Genomic DNA, 20,873 nt, shown 5'->3' with positions numbered 1-20,873 from the left:
CCCAGATCGAGGCGGAGTCAAACACTAGGATGAAAAAAGATTTGACACTCACCTGTAGACAAGGCGGAAGGACAGAGAGCAGAAAGTAGCACGAAGACCTTTCTGCCCAGCATATAGTGACTTTGCTAAGGCTAGTCTCCTTGCCATATAGCTTACATTTTGAGATATCAAACGATGGATATTTATTACATTTAGAGCGAAGAGGAGACATATACGTTAACAAGGTCAGTTTTCTGCATGTTAACATCTATAGATGTTATCATATCGTATTTGCTTTGCTAAATGGTTGGGTCACAACTGACCTAAAATATTTCATTTCATCACCATCCCCAAGCAGCAAGCTACAACACTCGATTAGTCGAGACTACTGCATCTTCTCTACGGAAGGTTAACAACAGTCATTCTTTGGTTTTTCGCAGTCGACATTCCACGAAATGGATGCATTCGGAAGAGAATAGTTAAAGCGTACGTATGTTATAATAACTGCATGTTGTCTTTGAACTATACACATCTTAGCGAGAAACATTTGTCTAGAGATTGGTTTGGGTGCGCTAGGCTAGAACAAGAGCACTAGCCTACTAGCGCCAGCTAACCCGGACAGTTTTCCCATTTTCCTAGAACAGGTGCATTTCGAGAGTGAAAGCCACGGGATGCGGGGTGTCGCGGCTAGGGGGTTCAAATAAGAAATGCCCAAAAATCTGTTGCGTAAAGAAACCAAATGATAATAAGCTTAGTGTATTCCATATTATTCCTTTGCTGTTGGCGTATTCTAAACGGCCGATATTATAATGGCTATTTTATCTTGCTAGCTACTGTCACTCAACCAATTGGGCCCACTGCCTCAGCAAGTAGAGAACCTTGCAGTCGCTATCTTGAGATTGCTGTGCTATTATTGCTAGCTAGTTAGCTCTAGCCTCAGTATATCTTTCGAGCTAGGTAGCAGCCAATGCTGTTCCTTAAAATATGAACGGTGACATTGACTATTTACAATCTTGCGGGAGTGACTGGAAAATAAAAACATGTACTTTTATAATATGCATAATGATACGTTGGGGGCAGCATAATGACCTGGGAAATCATTTTTAGCGCGCGCTTATTTTCATTTAGCTAGCTAACACAGCACGAGCTAATGGGACAATTATTTATTTGAACTGTGATAGCCGGGTACTAGCTGTTAGCAAATCAGTTGTCTCACACCATTCCATCACTTCTTGGTAGCCAGCCACAACGTTAGGTGGATGTGCCTTTCAATTACACAACACATTGGGTAAAAGCAAATATTACCAGGTGCTAGCTACTTTTTCTGCATATTCAGCAAATAAGAAAAATCATTTTTTAAATGAAGGTCAGTTTTCAGCCAGTATCGGCTGTGCAATATGAGCATTTAAGGTAGAAGGCAGACTCAATCGTGTGACGTTATCTTTATTTATTCTTTACTTGGGTTGTCAGGGTGGTGTTGTGCAATGTTTTGGGTTTGGATGTCCCTCTTTGTTTCCCAATCAACAATTCCGATTGCAAAGCAAGCAAGTCTTGGATATGTTTAATATTCAGCTCATGTGCTTTCCAGTGGCTGCTGGATGTGGGATACGTCAATTCAATTTGTCCTGAATGCCACTGTGCATTTGAGGACTAATTATTTTTGATGGTTTAAAATTATTGCCTACTGTACTGCTTAAATATCAGAGAATTGGAAGGGGAAATGACGCATTTCATGAAGCAATTGTGAGCATCTTTGTTATTCTTGATACATAGTAGACATATTTCCAGTATGTCAATTAACATTGTACACCAGGTTGCAGGTCAGTTGTGGGTGGGGGGCAAGCTTGGATACATTGAGTTTGGCATCTTGGCCTAAAGGACAGTGAAAATGAGATAATTTGCATGGAATCTGTTATATTAGAAAATATTGTTACAGGAGCGTTATCGTAGGTACAAACACATCACTTGTTTAGGGAAGTACCCTTGACCTTTTTTTTTTTTTTAACACAAGTTGGAATCATGTTTAGGAAATTGGAGCATGATGGAATCTAGGCCACAGTGAATAGCATTCTTTTGAGGCACAACATACTTTTACTTTTTGAGTAGTGTACTGTAAGGTGTCTTTCAGTAATTTAATGACCCTATGGACTATACACTAGCACTTCAGTCAACAGTGAAACTATGTGGTTCGATGTTGGTATGAGTTGCCTTTGCCTGTATTCAAGCATGGCCTTGTACAGTATGTCTTAAAGAAGCAGCATAAAAATGCGGCTTTGGAAAATGTAACTATAGAGTTAACCTTAATATCAGTCATAGGGTGGGTTTATGGAGCTAAAGCTTATGTTATGGTACATTGAAATCTAGATTTGCAGATTTGAACGTGGCTAACATAGGGAGTAGACCATTAGAGAGTTTGAGTATGAATTGATGAAAGATAACTCAAGCCAAACTTGTTAATTGTTTTGTCTTAGAATGATTGTGTGGAAAAGTCAGAGCCATCTAACGGACAAACTATTTTTTGGCAAGGAAATAAGATAAGGAATTCTATTAAAGAGGAAATGGTGGGTTTAGAAAATAGCCAGCTGGGTTAGCCTACTCCAAATTACATGAGTCAATGGGGGCGACTGTCTGTACGGTAGCCAATACTTAGAAATTTTTAGCGACATGGTAAAAAAAACAAAAAAACAAAGCCCTGTATTGGAGATGGTTCAATTTCTGTATCCAGCACAGAATATTAGTAGAGGATAGTGTGAAGCAAAGGAACCCTGTGGATAAGGTTTAATTGAACATTCCAGCATACTCAGTTGGGGATCCAGTCATAACAATGCCCTTCTATGGCAGAAACACCATAACTAGCTTCTGTAAGTGGTCTACCCTAGCACAAAATGTATCTCCCTTTGTATTGCACAAAATGTAGAAGTGGGACGTGGGCCTGCAGAGATGACAAAATAAGACAGTCCACAGGTTTCTCGTTATAATACAAATAGAAAAAGTTCATTGTGTTCAACACCCAGATACCATTTTTGACTGCATGGTGACTTCCTCCTGAGGAATGCAATGTTTCTCTGGAAAACACTTTGACTTAACTTTAGATGATCTGCTGCCTTAGCATTTAAGTTGACGCTCCCCGATCGATCTTGTCTGATCGCGAAAGGAATGTGATGACAGCATTTGGCCTCTGAGCAGCGTTGGCTCGGCTGTCAGCACAGTGGAGACCCTGACCCACCCCTTTACGTTTCAATACTGAATCTGAAGGATATTGCCAGTTGTTTCAAAGGAGAGAGAAATGCCTCACCAGTTGAGTTGTCAGGGATGTGTATGAGAGCTTTTGATAGAGGGAGAATGAATATTTGTGTATCATGGAACAAAGAACAATCAAAAAAACACCATAGTGGTGATAAACATTTGATAGTATTTCTCCTTAAGGCTATAATAGAGGATCTATGTAAGTGGACAGACAACTTTCCTTCCTCAAAATACTCTACATGCATGTGGTTTTCCACACATGATGACTGCAATAGGCTACTCATTGTTGTTTAAGTGCCCACTACTGTAGCTCCCCTCCTTGTGCCTGTTCCTCTCTGATCACTTATCTGATGGGAGATGAGAGAGAGGCAGCATGGTTGAGAGGTCTCTGTCTGTACTGAAGGAAAAGGGGAGAAGAAAGCAAACCCCTAAAGAGTTGTCGGACACAGTATTGGTCTTTATGAGCTGACGTCACAGGCTGCATTAAAATTCCAGGCAACTGTCCGACCCTGCCCTGGCCGTCTCTCAGTGCTACAGGATTGGGGTTGGCTGGGTCAGCACAGTAGAGACTCTAATTCCCACCCCCAGGGCACTTAATTAAAACTTACAACCAAGACAAACGACCTTTGACTCATTCCATCTCACAAGAATCTGACATGCAAAGGTTAGATCAGTTGGAGATCAACATACCCTCTTTACTAATGCTTTTTGCAACGCATAATATTCAGATGTTTGTAGTCTGTTTCTGAATCATGAAAGTTTGTTTTCTATAACTTGTAAAATGATCACTGGCTTTTAGCAGACTATTGTAGCGTATCTGACTGATTAGGCTAGTTCAGTACTGCTATTGAAAATGTTCACTTGTAAGATACATTATAACACCTCTTGACAATGTAGGATGTTAAAATGACTTGCTTTTCTAAAAGCTTTTTGTTATGTTGTCATTGATATTTAGTTCATGGGCCATTGCATTGAAGAATTGTGGTAGTCAAACTCTTTCTCCAATACTGTGTAAAACACCAAACACATTGCCTATTGAGAATGTGCATAATGGTGTTTTACAGAGCTGAAAATGGTCCTTTCTATCACAAGCGTGAAATTCCTTTAGTCAAGTTCAAATGAGGTTTGATGAGTTTGTTCATTAACCGTATCAGATTCTTACATGAATTGTCTCTCTCTCCAGTTGCTGTTTGACAAGCTGCCAACGCACTCTTCATGGATGACAGGGGGAGACGACAGGGGAAGAACAAAGTGAAACAGTGTTACATCTGAGCTCAGCCCTTCAGCCAGAGGATCAAGCCCACCATCCTGACGCCAGTGCATGTGGGCCCTGACGTTGTTCTAACACAGGAGGCAGGGAACACAAAGGCCTACCATCATGCACTATAGACAGACAGACGAAGGCTGTGGGGACGCAGGGAGAAGCAGGCCACCTCCAGGCAGAACTATCTCTCTGGTGTTGGTGATCCTGGTAGCCCTGGCCCCGTCTAGCGTGCGTGGCAGCCTGGAGGACACCCTGGGGGAGATCATAACCATGGATCTGGAGGCCTCCATGCACTCCTCTGTGCTGTCAGAGCTGCATGCCACAGCCTCTGTTACAAAGGGCCCTCCCACTACTGCTCCAGAATCCTTTGCACCCACCGAAGGAGCTTCCACGGGCATCCCAGACTCCTCTGCTGTGGTCGGCCAGGTGTTTCAGATGAGGCTTCCACCCAGGCCAGGCAATGGCAGCTGTAACATCCAGGTAAGCTCTGATAGGGTGACATATTTCTTCATGCTTTTTATACCATTTAGTTGTATAGTAGGGGGGCTTCTACTCCCTACAGATATAACTTAATGGACTGCAAACATGCCACACTGTGCATGCATTGGGCCATTTGTCCCTTTTACCAGGTAAATTATCCCACCAGTACTGGTTAGATAGGACCCTAGAGCTCACCTATGTTGCATGCCAATGCATTTTAAGTATAATGTATTCATGTATCTGTATTCTTCTGGCTTTATATTGTATGAATAGATTGCTGCCATGGAATTTTTCTAATATGGCTGAGTTGATATATGTTCTGATTATGTTGATTGATAACCTATATTGTGTAATCCCAATTTTTGTAGAAATAGCAGGTTTATCTTCTACCTTATCTTGCTAAGACTTTGTGACTGAACACCTATTGTACTCACTCCTGGCAGTTCCCCAAATGTGTGTGAATTGGGAACAGTTATTACACCTGAAAGAAAATAGCCTTTGTGTGTGTGTGTGGATAGTCCACAAAGGAAACAATGCCTCATGTCACTGCATAGAAGGCCTTTTCATTAAGCTTAACTTTATGAAACCATAATCACTCAACTGCTTGATTTTCTTGTATTTGCTTTTATTTCCTATGATTCCCTGGTCATGTGGCCTTCTTGATTGTTCTTGTATAAATGCAATCTGACATTAAACATGTAGTGTCATTTCCGTGCAAGACTTAAGCCCTAGTTTTCTTTTTTTGTGCTGATGTAGGTTAACATCTTATCTGAAATCTACGTATAGGGAAATCTACCTAACAATATAGAATGTACATCACCTTTCAGATTGAATTTATCTCTATCATGAATGATTGAAACGGACTGTGGTACAATTTGTTCCCTTTGACTCGATGAATGAGTCGAGATGTATTAATGCCATTTTGTGATTTTGAATGATATCTTGTCCTATCGTAATATCTCAAAATGAAGGGCAATGATGACTCAGGCAGCTGTCACGAGGTGAATAGGAGCTTGGTCTGGTTTCCTGTTTATTACCTCTTGTTTTTTTGTTTACTATATTGGCACAGCTAATGACCTCCTCCTCGTGCACTTCCTTATGATGTATTAGGCATACTTTTTCCTCCTTGAACTATTCTATTTTTGTGTCTCATTTCTCATCCAGCTAACCGAGATGGGCAAGGAGAGTCTCCCCTCCTGGCTGCATTGGGAAAGAGAGTTGTGCTTCCTCCGAGGCCTGGCCATGGAGCAGGACAAAGGTGTGCTCCACATCTCTGTATCTGGAGAAGACAGAAACAGGGTTGCCAGCAGCCCAGTTGCCCACAGCAAGGAGGTTTTCTCAATCGAGGTGTACCCAGAGGAGCGAGCCGACACTGAACCAGCCCTGTTGGCCCTCCAATCCGAGGCCTATGGCCACCAGCCCTTCACTTGTGGCAGTGAGGAGCCTGTCACCGTCCTCACCATTATCCTGGATGCTGATCTCACCAAGATGGATGCCCAGCAGAGAGTCGATCTCTTGGCCAGCATGAGAAAATTCTCTGGCATTCCTCTTGAGCACATGAGAGTGGTCCCTGTGGTAAACAATCGTCTGTTTGACATGACCGCTTTCATGGCTGGACCTGGTAATGCCAAGAAAGTGGTGGAAAATGGGGCCCTGTTGTCATGGAAACTGGGTTGCGCATTGGACCAGAGCAATATCCCTGACATTAGCAGTGTCCAATCACCAGCCAAGGATGGGACCATGTCCGCCAAGCTGGGCTACCCTGTAGTCGGTTGGCATATTGTTAACAAAAAGCCCCATATGGTGAAACGAGTCAGGAGGCAATTGTACAATACCCCCACCCCTGTGCCCTCATTGCTTCCCCCAACCACACATCCTGAACCCCCTGTTCGCATTGTGCCCACCCCAACTTCACCTTCCATTGCCCCGGCCACTGACCACTCCGCACCCCCTGTCCGTGGACCTTTGCCTCTGCCAGTGAAGCCCACTATAAGGGTGAGGGATCAGATAGCCCACACTCCTGTACTGGGTCCTCCCCAGCCCACCAGAGTTATAGGGACCACCAGTACCATCCCCATCCAGCCCACCATGACCCGTCCTGTGTTTGTGGAGGCCACGGCTCTGCCTACCCCCCAAACCACCAGAAGGCCTAAGACTTCACCTACAAAGAAAACCAAAAAGCCCAAAACCTCCACTCCAGCCCCAAGAGAACCTAAAACTACAACTACCAAGCCACCCAGACGCACTACCCTTCAGTCTCTGCCTCCAGACTACAACAACAAAAAGCCTGAGATCCGCAATGCCATTGATGAGGTGAATGTCTGGGTGGGGACGTACTTTGAGGTCAAGATTCCCCCAGACACTTTCTTTGACCGAGAGGACGGCACCACAGACAAGCTGCGTTTGACTTTGAAGAAGAAGGACAATGAGGTGGTGAGCGAAACCTCCTGGATCCAGTTCAATAGCACCATCCAGCTGCTGTACGGCCTGCCTGAGCAGGAGCACGAGGGCAAACATGAGTACTTCATGCTGGCCACTGACAAGGGAGGCATGAGCACAATAGACGCCTTTGAAGTACGTGTGAACCGCTGGTCCACCAACGACAAACCCCCCGTTGTATTCGCTGCCCGGTTCCACGGTGACCCCAAGACACTGACTGATGACATCCACAAGAAGATCCTCCTGACCAGGAAGCTGGCGTATGCGTTGGGGGATCGCAACAGCAGCACGGTCACTCTGAAGAGCATCACCAAGGGCTCTATTGTGGTGGAGTGGACCAACAACAGCCTCCAGCAAAACCCCTGCCCAAAGGATCAGATTGCTGTCCTCAGCAGCAAGATCTCCGACCCCCAGGGCAGGCCCAAGCTGGCCTTCACCAAGGCTATGGAGCCAGAGTTTAAAGCAATCAACATCTCTGTTCATGGCACCAACAAGTGTCAGAGCTACACATTTGTTCCCCCGAGAGAGGTGGCGATCCCTGTCCCTCCCACAGCAACTCCTTCCCCGGGCACAGGTCGTAGGAGCAGCGACGATGTCTACCTGCACACAGTCATCCCGGCCGTGGTGGTGGCAGCGCTGCTGCTTATAGCCGGGGTCATCGCCATGGTCTGCTACCGCAAGAAACGCAAGGGGAAGATGACCATTGAGGAGCAGGCCACTTTCATCAAGAAAGGAGTGCCCATCATCTTTGCTGATGAGTTGGATGACTCCAAGTCCCCTCCTTCCTCTAGCATACCCCTTATCCTCCAAGAGGAGAAGCCTCCCCTGCCCCCGCCAGAGTACCCCAACATGGCGGGTCCCCACAGCACCTTGCTCAGCCAGGACCTGCTCGAGGAGTACTCCATGTATCAGGACGAGGATCCCAACGCACCACCCTACCAGCCCCCTCCGCCGTTCACCGTCCCCATAGAGGGCAAGGGCTCCCGCCCCAAGAACATGACGGCATACAGGTCGCCCCCTCCCTACGTGCCTCCCTAACGCTCACAGGAGCCTATGTCTGGGAAGGAGGAGGTCTGTGGTGACGGTTGTTTGTTTGAAATGAATGAAAGGAGTAATTTTACATATCTGTTCAATAAAATGGCTTTGGAGAGGAACAGGCAACTAGACCCATATAAATGACCATCGTGGATACTATTCAGTACTGTACAAGTCTACTGGCACAGGACAACTGAACAGAAACTGTTTGTAACTCTAGCACTCTTTTTCTTGTCCTTCAGTTTTGCTTTTGACTCTTGCGTAATCTTTTCTTTTTCTTTTTTTTATCTCTTTTTGCCAAGAAGAATCATTTTTATCTGAGAAGATGTACTGTTTCTATTGTATAGAACATAATAAAGAAGCAGGAAAGACTGCAAGCTAGAGGGCCTTGGAGCAAATGTCACCATGACAACAGACTTGAGGCTCTCACTCACAGCGTTAATCTTTATACCAATTCAGTATATCGCTTTTATCCGTCTGTGGGTTAGGTTTACTAAGACTTTGCACCTGTTATTTCTAGAGGGGAATATAAGACAAAAAGCCAAACTAAAAGCATGAAACCATCCTTTTGTTACAGATAATTTTAAGTTCTTTTTTAATCATTCATTTTTCCTCTTTGTCACATGTTTAGTTCCCTCTTGACAATAACATGTGCAAATTTGCACTTAGGCAAATTCTTACTAAAACTTACTCTTTGTGTCTTGCAGAAGTGAACATTGTAATGGTAGTCATAAAAGGACACTATCTTATTTCTTTTAACACACCACTGGACTGAAAGGTCATCTGTTACTTAATCAATACGGGCAGCAGTACACTGATCACGCTTGTTGTTAATGTAGCCTAATTGAATTTCAAAACAGGAATAATAATTAAGACATTTACAGTGTGTTAACCTGTCACTGACCCTGCTGTCCACAACAAGAAATCTGGATTCTGGGGTTGCTAAGGTAATGCTTGGGACAGAACAACCTTCATGGGGTTTTGGTACCACCACAATGCAGGGTCAATTAGATGCTGTTTTTAGCAGCCGAGGGAGAATCAGTAATGGAAGGTAGATGTATGTTCTACATTACACTTTTTGTCGTGGGTGTGAGGGGGAAGGTACAGTACTGTATTATCACTGCTCTGCCTCTTTGCTGCTGCACTGTCTTTGTAGTGTGCTGCCTGTTCTAGGTTCAGAAGAGGCATGGGGACAGGTGTGTGTGTACATAATGGTGTGCCTGTGATGCTGAACATCCTCCATAACGTTAGGGTTTTATCAATAGAGTTAGTAGGGACAGTGGGGTGGGGGGGGGAGAATCATTTTATTTTTAATTGTCTGTCTAGATTTATGATCAATCTGTCATGAACAGAAACAATGTAATCGTTTGTGGGAGGACAAAAAGAGTTGACTTGCCCATCACTGAAAATATTGCATCATGTTAAGAATATGATGGGAGAAGAGACCACAAGTGAATAATGTACGTTTCATATCTGATATCACCGTAAGGAAAAATGGCAGAAAAAAATCTAATGTTTTTACTGAATTTTTGATACAGTCTTAAATTGTTTTATGAAAATATATTAATAAAGATGTACTACTATTTGGTAAAGCCTCAAAGATTGTTCAAGTTCCTCTTCTTTGGTTTAACTTCAGACTATTATTAGACGAGAAAACAATAATCAGTTGAAACATGCAGTCCATGAGTGTTTTTACCATGAATGCATTTAGATTCACATTCTACTCAAGATCATCACAGCCAGGGCCTTCATACTGTATGTTAAAATATTTCATTTTTCCATTTCATTAATCATAGATTTTCCTGTTATTTTTGTTCTATTCTGATGTAGCATTATGAGCTATTGATAAACAATACAGATTCAAACAGTTGTGCATTTTACAATGCAAATGAGAGATTCATACTGAATATGGATATTTATTGTATTGGTCTTAAGGAGCTAAAGAAAGCACTTGCTAGGCATATATTTAGCATAAACAGTTTTAAAATCAAACAGTTCTTTGTATCTTAAACACTAGATTGAGCCGTATCAGAAACTCAGTGAATGATGACTACATTACAATTCATGATGAGGAAAAGGTATTCTTGTGCTTTACAAGCTGTAGTGTTTCTAGTCCACCAACTGAGAACTTTATCAGATATAGGTACCACCCAGAGCAGTGTTCTACACAATAACACTTTGCAAAAACTTAATTAGCAAATTGCTGTACTTTGTTTTTCTCAGAACACCAGAAACCTTTTAACAAATAGCCGTTACATGGTGTTCCTGTTAATTAATCTTGCCAACAGATTTCTGATAATACAGTACTACTGCGCTCTTAAAAGGAAATGCCTATGATGGCCTGGTATTAAAACATCACCTTCCAGCTGTGTAAGCCACTCTTTGTTGGAGAACTTGTTGGATCCATGCTGCCTTTTTTTCAAGAGAAAGATTATGGTCCTATTTTAACACTGGTGTTATCTTCGGGTCATTCTGACCCATCAGTCATTGTGACCCACCATCGTATTGCGACAACTTTACCTCATACTAAAACAAACTGAAGCATTTTCTTTTAACTGTCGGGCAGTCTCAGACCCCCCACATTGCAATGGTTAAAAGAAAATTATTTTTCGTTATGAACCTTTGGGTGACCCGAAGGCAGCACAAGGGTTAACAGAAGGGCTCCCACCCTACAACTTCGGGTGGGCAGCACAGAGTTCTTTGCTCCTACCTATCTCCCTGGGTCATCTATCTATAACAGTGACTAATCAAAGCTTTAGGATTGTCATATTGAAGGGCCTCTATTATGAGGGCTCTATCTGGAAAGGTCAAAAGCAATTCTATTAGCAGCTGGTGAGCATTGCAGACCCATGCTTCATTGACAAAACCATTTTAAAAATTAATATCAACACTACAATGTACCTCAGCCAGCAGCCCTCACCAACGTCCAGGTTTATCTTATCGACAAAGCCACAGTGTGCACCCCACCCATGTTAATGCCCATACGTACCTGGGTGTGTTTTTTTAAGTGTTTGCCATTGTGTTTCATATAGGCCAAGGCCTCGGTATGCCTTCAGAATGTGTTTCATAACTACTTTAGTCAGAGCTTACTGTCAGCGAGTCATGTTAGCTAGTGTATCATGCCTTTTTATCTCACTCTCTCACTCGCTCTCCCTTTTTAAGTAAATACTAGGTAAAAAACAACAGAATGGATCCATTGTTTGTATCAGATTGCCATAATTCCATGAATTGTCTAGGAAACAGGTTTTGCTGTATGAGTCTGTACTGGCAGGGCTCGACAATAACGATGGCCCGATGGCCCGGGGCCAGTAAAAAGTAACGTCGGGACAGTTAAACTAGCAACTCACTGGCCCGATCGGGCCACTGCAAATTATTGATTGAAAAAAAAAATTGCATTGTAAAAGTTAACATCCTTCATATGTTTTGCTATCTGCTAAATGCATAAATAACTTTGCAGCTCGTGGGGCGCACAGTTGGCAAATCAAGAGTTGAGGAGTGACGACTGGTTGTCAAATTGTAATTCTCTTATCTCGATACATTTTTTAACAACTGGCGCGAGACTGGCGCGAGACAATAAAGTGAAGATGGCAGCAAAGTAGAGCTACGAGCTCAAACGGAAGCAACTTTTTTATGGAACGAAGATGCACTGTGTCGTTTGTCGTATGTTCCCGTCTAAAGCAGACAAAAGTGGATATTTTTACATTTTACAGAGGCACCGACAATTTTCGAAAACAATACCTGACCAGCCATGCTAGCAGTAGCAGACAGCACCTGGTTTGCGTGACAGCTAAGCGGATGGTTGACAATCCATCTTCCAGGCCGTTGACTATGCTGGTCAGGAATTGAAATGTAGATGCCCATCGTGTTATTGCACGATTTATAACAACGGCATATCACGTAATTAAGACGGGCCAAGCGTTCGCCTCGTTCCCCCAGGCTATTGAACTGCAGCAGAAGAATGGTGTCGACTTGGGTACTTAGTATCATACTGATTAAATGCTATGGAAGCTTTTATATATTAGCATTGAGGGACCAGAGGTTTCAGTTGTGCAGAGAGATGGCTGTCAGCAGGGAAGAGAGCACGTCACGTTTGAGGTTAAAAGTCAATTGTTTTGCTGACTATTACCTTTTTATTTTTTATCACTAGAAATGTGATTTCATTTTTGTTCTTTTTATATCCAGGATGTGTTTAATAAATGGTTAAACATGTTAACAGAATAACACAACTTATAAGTCTTTGGTTTTGTTGTAACAATGATAAATTACAACTTTTGGAGGGGGGGCCAGTAAAAATTGTCTTGGGGCCAGTAAGTTTCAAACCCACTGGCCCGGTGGGGCCAGTGCCAAAAAATGTTAATGTTGAGCCCTGACTGGGCTATTTTAGAGCAGCAGTATTGGGGGGGGGGGGGGGGGGGGGGGGGGGGAGATGGAGTGGTGTCAAAACTGGGAGATGAGGCTTTTTCATGCTCCCTGCACTTATTAATAATGTACTTGGAATGAAGGTTAATGTATGTGATGAAATATGTATGAGTTTTATGAGAACCTATGCAGAACTGACCTTTCAGTTGTCAATGTGTTAGATGCACTGCTCTTGGCAGACTAGGTGGTGCCTGTATTGGTACAAGAATTTCGACCTCTGTAAGATGACCAGTCAGCAGGTCCAAGCTGCTCAGGTTCTTTGTAGTACCAACACAGACTGTTCCTATGGAGGGACACATGCATCCATGTAGTAGCCCTCCATCTGTGGAAGGTATGTATCTGTATGAGGAACAGGGAGAGCACAATCCTCTCATCAAGTGGGATGATCATTTCTGGGATCATAACAAATGCTCATTAGCTACATGGTGGCACTGGACTAAACTCTCCCTGGTAAGAGGAGGTTAATTGTTTCTCACTAATAATATACTCTGAATCCGTCATTGATTCCAACTGTCAAATTATTCTAAAAGACACTAATGATGTGTCCTTCTAAGCAGCCCAGTAGCTCTTCAGGCTATTAGCCAGTCTGGTAATTAGCATGGCCAGTGGAGAGGCTGTGTGAGGTTAGAGTTAGAGCTGCAAACTGCTGTTGACTTTTAAGCTGTCATAGACATACTGTACTGCCCAATCAGGATTTTTTGTGATGTATTTTTTTACCCTTACTGAAAGCTAATTTGGTTGTTTGCCGTAAATCAGCTGCAGTATTGCAGAATTTGAACCTAACGATAAACAGAATAACTTTTAGTTGCTTACACTTCATAAAGAAAAACTGTTCTTTGATTTTCTATTTTAATATTTACAAAATGTTCTGGAAAGTATGTGACAAGCATCTGGCAAATAATTTGGTATTCTATTTGAATTATGTAAAAAAAAAACAGAATAAGACATCTTTTTGAAGAAGTTATGAGTCTACACATTTTTCTTTGATAGAATTAGGAACTCAGTTCTTATTCATCAGACGTCTGCAGAAAAGTTCTGATCATATCCTAGTGTTGAGGACATGCCTGAGGTTTTCTGCTTATAAGACATTTTTATGACACAGATTTATTGGCCTATTAATCTTGAAAACTGATAACCTTCAGATGAGTTGAGGCAAAATGTGGTTGAAACAGGGAAAAGAAGAGGAGGAATAGGGATGGGAGGAAAGAACATGTAGGAGAACAAAGAATACGACTTAAATAGTGACCAGCTCAATACTCAAGTCCTATTGCTCCATGTTACCTCTACACAAATACAATCCTTGTAAAATAATAAAATCACGAGATCAGTTTTGTTTCAGAAATTACCCTTCACACCTTCCACTAGGCACAGCAGAATGTGGAGCACAAAGGAACAGTGTGTGATTTATAAACATTTATTGTTGTGGATGATACATGTACACAAAGGGGTGCGCAGCATATTCAACAGTGCCATCTTGTGAAAGAGAAAATAAAAGAATTACTGCACATTAATTTACAATTTTCAAACATGACACTTCCTGCCAGGAGATGGCAGTAGCAACCTACCATGTCTGATGGGAGCGAGCGCATCAAGCCAGTAAATGTAAGAATAAATCGACATTTTGAAGAGGCATCCTCATCTTAATGTATACATGTACACTTATGTTACAATTCTAACAATGTAAAAAAATACATACTGTATATTTGATCAATCATCCATTGATATTACAGTAAAAACAACACGCATAAAATGGTGGCTTTGCTCCTTGCAGTCATGTTACTAAAAAAACATGACAGGATGATACATAAGGGTTTCATCATCAAATTACATTCTGATAAAAAAAAAAAACACTTGATGTAACCCTCAAGTTAACTGTTTTGTTAATAGAGTATCAGTAATGAACTGATCCTCAATTAATTCACCCAACAATAACACATGTACAGTACCCTCTAGAGTCACACTTATTAGAAAATGTGCTAAGTTGGAACAACTGTGAGATTCCCCTCATAATTCCCTCATAGATTTAGAAAGTTTAGGCAAATTGCATTTCTCCTCTTATCTCAATAATTGGATCCGTTCCAGAGACTAGAGAGAAGGCTTTTTTTCAGCAGTAAAAGAACAGCAAAGCCCCCATTTATTTAAATGTGGTGAATTGTCACTCGAATATAGGGGGAGGTTATGACAACCAACAGTTGGAGAAAACATGACAGAGTGGAGTTGTACTGACTGCTCCCACTGGCTTTGAGGCAGTGAGGTGCATTTCAAGATGCCCTACCTTCCTGGAGCCCAGAGCACGAGCTTGAAGAACCTGTGGAAACTGTCATGTGAAAGGTTATCCAAAACATTTGCTTTGCTGTACAGCAGCACGAGAAGAGCAATGGCAGACTACGCCAAGGTCATGTCAGCACCAGCTGTTTAGCGGTCTTCATCCCCTACAAATGACCTCCTGGGGATTCTGACCACAGCAAGAAGCAATACTCTCTGCTTTCTTATGGATCTCAGGCCAGAATTAGAACCACCCAAGACATTTCACATATTCTCATAACATGCAGTAAGATCCTATTTTAAGTCTCAGTGACACCCAACTAAGGTTGCCTTGTAGATTGGTGTACGGGCAGTATTTCATACATTTATAACTTAAGGGGTTAAGATGGTTCGGCCCTCAGTTAAAGAATAATGTTTGCACAGGGCTTTGCTCTCCCTGCCCTCTGTGTCTCCTGCCTGCCCGATGGCCAGATGGGCATGTGTGGGTCATTGAATGTGGAGATGAGCCTAAGCTGGGCCCCTTCTGTTCTCTGTGAGGGGCCACTCTGGGGACCTGAGCCCTGGAGACCAGCATTCTATGAGCTGGATGGAAAGAAGATGGATAGATAGTAAACACACACACAAGGCTGGACCACATCCATGCAAGATTCACAGTCTTGAAGAGGCATGCCTGCAGACACACACACACACACACACGTGTGTTTGCATGTCCTTCCTTACATAAGCAACAAAAAACTAGTGAAAAATCCATGTGGTTTTACATGCATAATAAACAAACATGCATATATGACTCATTTCTATTCGTCACATAAGACAGGCTGAAGAGCAGGATTTTGTTCTCCGAGTTAGATCACTTCAACTCATGTCATGTGGAAATTTAGTCAAGTCATCGCCAACTGTAACCACGGTCTATAACAGCCATTGTCAGGATACATAATTAATGGAGCCTTTGGGTAGAGTTTAATCAAATGTGGGGTGATCTACACTACTGAGACTACTGAAAAATGAGACACACAATTATCACTGACATTGTAGCAATATGAGACTATTATTCAGATTCTGTACTACTGTACAACATTTTTAGTTTCAATCCACAGTGGCTTTTGAAGCCTAACCCCCACAGTCTGTATGAATGTCTGTTGTCTGTTGAATATGCAAGCTTTAGGTTACAGAGATACAGTATATATCAGGATCAGAATTGCCTCCTCAGGACAATAAATAATTTTGTAATGAAATATTTTTTATTTATCGAATGTTCAAATCATTCCTATCATCCAATCCCTCTTATATTCTTCAAATTTTTTCAAAACCTTTTCCTTCTGTTTGTCTGTCTAACCTTTCTTTTTTCTTTCTTTCTTTCTTTTTTTTACCTTTTCCTTTATTTCAAATAACAGTGACGTGATGGTTGTGAAAATACATTGTTTGTGCCACACTTCATCAAGGGCTCAATCAAGGGCTTAGCTTCAATCATATTCACAGTTTAGGGGACAGATGGATATGCCTTACATTAAATACTGTAGGCTGTTTCTCCACCATAGACCTGTGCCATTATTCAGTGAATCACTTACTATTGTGAACATGTGCAAGGCCATGTAAAGAACATGTTTTAATCAGCCGGAGCATAACAAATATGCAACACATTTGCAGCACATTCACACAACATTCATTGTTTTTTGATTGAAAAGTGAAAACAATGTTTTTAAAATGACACATACAACAGCCAGCAAGTAACAACATATCTGTTATTGCCACACACAGCAAAGAGTTGTTGTCTTACTCAGTCATCTTAAAAATACAATGTGGATTTAACTGAGGTTTGGGAGTAGAAGACCACTCCACAACTTCCATCTGCCACCTCGTCTACGCACATGATTACCATATCATCACACACCTGATGCTCATCAGCTAATCCAAAGTATAACTCGTTGGCAGCCTACTATAAATATAACTTCATTATATCGGCCACTCGAGTGTGTCTTCTTTTGCATCCCATCCCCTCCCCCCCCCATCTCCCCCCTCCCCATCTCCCCCTCCCCATCTCCCCCCTCCCCATCTCCTCATCTCACCCACCCCATCTCCCCCTCCCCATCTCCCCCCTCCCCATCTCCCCATCTCCCCATCTCCCCCCTCCCCATCTCCCCATCTCCCCCCTCCCCATCTCCCCATCTCCCCCCTCCCCATCTCCTCATCTCCCCCCTCCCCATCTCCCCATCTCCCCCCTCCCCATCTCCCCCCTCCCCATCTCCTCATCTCCCCCCTCCCCATCTCCTCATCTCCCCCCTCCCCATCTCCCCATCTCCCCCCTCCCCATCTCCCCCCTCCCCATCTCCCCATCTCCTCCCTCCCCATCTCCCCATCTCCCCCTCCCCATCTCCCCATCTCCCCCTCCACATCTCTCCCCTCCCCCTCTCCCCCCTCCCCATCCCCCCCCCCCCCATCTCCCCATCTCCCCCTCCCCATCTCCCCCCTCCCCATCTCCCCATCTCCTCGTCTCCTCTTGAGCTTCCCTTCTGCTGTCCAGACAGGCACCTTGATGGGATTGGCCAAGCTCCTTCAAGAAGCCCTTTCGAGACCCGAGGACTAATACACCACATCCAGAATCTTAAGGCTGGAGCTCTCACTGACTCCCTTAATGAACTAATTCATGCTTGTTCTTCCTTAAATAAAACCCCCCAAAACATTCCCATGTTGCTGTGGTCTTTGAACTTGTGAACAGTCAATCATACCCATAATGTCAGATACCATACAGTATGGGATTTCTACATGTCTAAAAATCGAATTAGCCCCCAGAGTATAGGAAAGACAGGAGAAGGAGAGAGATGGGAGAGGAGCATGAGAGAGAGGGTGTTTGAAGTTCCAGAAAGATGGAAAAAGGGGGGACAGAGAAACCAATTTAGAGAGAGGGAGAGAGGGAGGAACCCCATGGTACCCTATGCAGTTCTATGGTTCTACACGTGCTGAATCCCCAGATGATGCCTGGTGAAGAGAAAGGAGGTGACTGAGTTAATTGTAGACTGTCACGATCCATATTTCTAATGACTGTCAAAGAAACAAATTTCAAATGGATTCTCTCCACCCACTAAACTTCTCTCCAGAGCAAAGGCAGTAGAAGAGAAAGACAAATAAATAAATACCAGGAGACAGTAATGTGATGAGAATAATGTCTGCTCCCTTCCTCTGATTAAAAATGGAGTACCATTGTGATGCCAATCCCCCCCCCCCCCCTCCAAACACACACACACATTGTATACTGTCTCAGCAGAAAGGAATAGTTGAGTGGACCAGTGTATGCAGAAGCTGCCACCTAATGCCTCTTTAGACAATTGGACTGAAATGACCTATTTCTCTGGCGTTAGTCAGAGCTGTTGGCTTACTTACTCTTTTCAATTCAGTAGATGTCAATCAGCGGTGGATGTATTCATGAAATAGTATGAGACCTTCAGGGTCACTCACAATCATCAAAACCAATGACAAGAACACGATCCGCTGAGATTCATAAATGTATTTCATTCACAAAACAACATCAGCCTGCGACGGTAAAACCAATTAAGGGTAGGCTCTCTGGAATGACCACACCATGGTATTTGACCTACATTTTACTTCTCCAGGCAGGAAACAGAAGATAAAGAGATCAATACAACAGAAACAAGGAAGCACAGAGAGATTACTGTAAGAAAGAAAATAAGAGAAACAAGATAAATACAAATAGGAAATGAGAGAGGCTTTCTCTAGAGGAATTTGTTGCATCTAGCCCAGCCGTCCAGGGAGGGGAAGCAGATAACGTTTCAGAGCAGCTGGAGTTGGATAATTGGACATTTATGGAGAGATAGGAGAGCACAGAGCGGGGAGGAGCCATGAAAAAGAGCTCATCTGGACTCAGCATCGGTAAATTGTCTGTGAAGGAGTTCTGATAAGATAAGGAAGGATTTCCTCAAAGCCAGAGCAGAAGGAACCTGAGACATGGGTATTCTGAGAGGGTAAAAGACTGTTCTGAGTGCCGCAACTTAGATTTGACATGATGTCATCGATGCGCACAAGCACACACATCACACAGCTACAATGGGCTTCTATCCATCTTTGGAGGCAAGTTAAAGCACGTGCAGGTCATCCAGTGTTCACACATCCTAAATCCAGTTCACTCTTATAATATACTCCACCCAGTTGTTTTTTCCACAGAAAGTCTAGTTAGTGAGATAATTCATTGTAATGGTTTTAGGGCCTCCACATTGTTCCCTGGCGGATGCTGCATGTGTCTCAGTCTCGCTCGATAACTCCCTTCTCCTTTCTCTTTGATCTTCTCCCAGGAAACGGCCTACGGAACTGATGCATACAAAGCAGATACTGACTTACCTTATCTTTAGAGTTTGGAATGGGCAAGTCACATGATTCCCATCATTCTGAAGGTGCAGAACACACCTTGCTTTAGTGATGTCTTCTTTGTCACGCATGATCTTCCCTCAAGTACGCTCTTCTTTTTATGTCTACTGCTCTTTATAGTCAGAAGACTATTAGTTGGGTGTTTTGAATGGCTTTGCCTGCTGTTTTGTTTGTTACTTCTGAGCATTTTGAGTTGGCTTTCTTTTTTTGCTCATAAGGCCACAGATCCCAAACCAGACCAACCCCCACTGATTACTTGCATACAGGCACTGAGGCAAGCAATTAATTTGGTGGAGGGGAAGCTAGTCTTAATTGGGCATAAGTGGGATTTTTCTTGGCTGAGCGCAAGAGGAATGACAGACTAAGTATAAGAAGTAAAGACCATCTGGTCCCACAGGATCGCTGACTTGCCAGACAAATGGAATGAGAAACAACAGAGACCTTGTGTAAGGATGGATCTCTCTATACATCTACATCTCTCTCTTTCTCTGTGTCTCACACATACACATGCTCTGGTCATGTGTCAGGGTTCCATAGCCTCCAGGGGTTGTTGTGTAGTAAAAGAAACACAACTTCAATGTTTGATGTATTGTAATCAATGTAGACATTTTGAAAAGCTTACATTTTCAGGCGTGGATAGAAATAAATAGTGTTTAGCTCATAAAGGCTTTGTTGTCAGGACGACAAATTGATCTGCCATGTTTTATTATTCCTGTAGGTTGGTATAGCGAGACAGGGCAGTTTCTCAGGAGAGGGACACAGAAACATAGCGAGAGAGCAGAGGAGAGGACAAGAGAACAACAGAGAAAGGAGCGAGCGAAACAAAGAGAGAAAAGAGGGAGAGAGTTAAAAAGAGATCAAGTGGGAGGAGATGGCGGTAGAGGGGAGACAGACATCCTAGTGGACATCCTCTCTCTTGCTCTCCAAGGATCTCCTCCTCTGCATGGCAGCATAGCTCATCGAGCCTGATAATGGGGCATTCATGGGGGTGACGGTCTCAATGAGCACATTACATTTTCATCAGTTTACAGGAAACTCATCAACATAACACTGATTGATGGTCATTATTTATGCATCAGTGCAAACAGCTCATGCTTTATCCTTCTAACAACCATGCTCACACACATACCTGCATGCTCACACATACAGTACACACACACACACACACACACACACAAATAACCATGCCATTATTCCTTAATTAATTGTATAAAAGATAACAAAATTATTTTATTACATGTGGATAATTTGACAGACAATATCATAACTTACTTGCATGATTGTTCCGATATGTTTTCCACACCACTGATAATTAATCATAAATTTACCCTGTACAAAACCATAGAAAACAGACATGCTTGCAGAAACA

General features: G+C 42.9%; 1 protein-coding gene across 3 annotated transcripts; it reads left to right on the top strand.

Annotated features, from left to right (window-relative positions):
* The first annotated feature begins 29 nt into the window (after positions 1-29).
* dag1 (dystroglycan 1) lies at positions 30-10,043 on the top strand. Of its 3 annotated transcripts, none has more exons than XM_062459519.1 (3): positions 30-224; positions 4,409-4,969; positions 6,134-10,043. In XM_062459519.1, exons 2-3 carry the CDS (start codon positions 4,604-4,606, stop codon positions 8,444-8,446), a joined length of 2,679 nt encoding a protein of 892 aa, XP_062315503.1. In that variant the 5' UTR covers positions 30-224; positions 4,409-4,603; the 3' UTR covers positions 8,447-10,043. The 3 variants fall into 3 exon arrangements, with proteins under 3 accessions (XP_062315503.1, XP_062315501.1, XP_062315502.1); XM_062459517.1 differs by lacking the exon at positions 30-224 and adding an exon at positions 313-465; XM_062459518.1 differs by lacking the exon at positions 30-224 and adding an exon at positions 2,088-2,261.
* Positions 10,044-20,873: the final 10,830 nt, after the last annotated feature.

The sequence above is a fragment of the Osmerus eperlanus genome, chromosome 4, assembly GCF_963692335.1.
Source record: "Osmerus eperlanus chromosome 4, fOsmEpe2.1, whole genome shotgun sequence".
Lineage (NCBI taxonomy): Eukaryota > Metazoa > Chordata > Actinopteri > Osmeriformes > Osmeridae > Osmerus > Osmerus eperlanus.
Note: the sequence above shows the minus strand (reverse complement) of the source record. Positions and strands in the feature narration are given on the sequence as shown.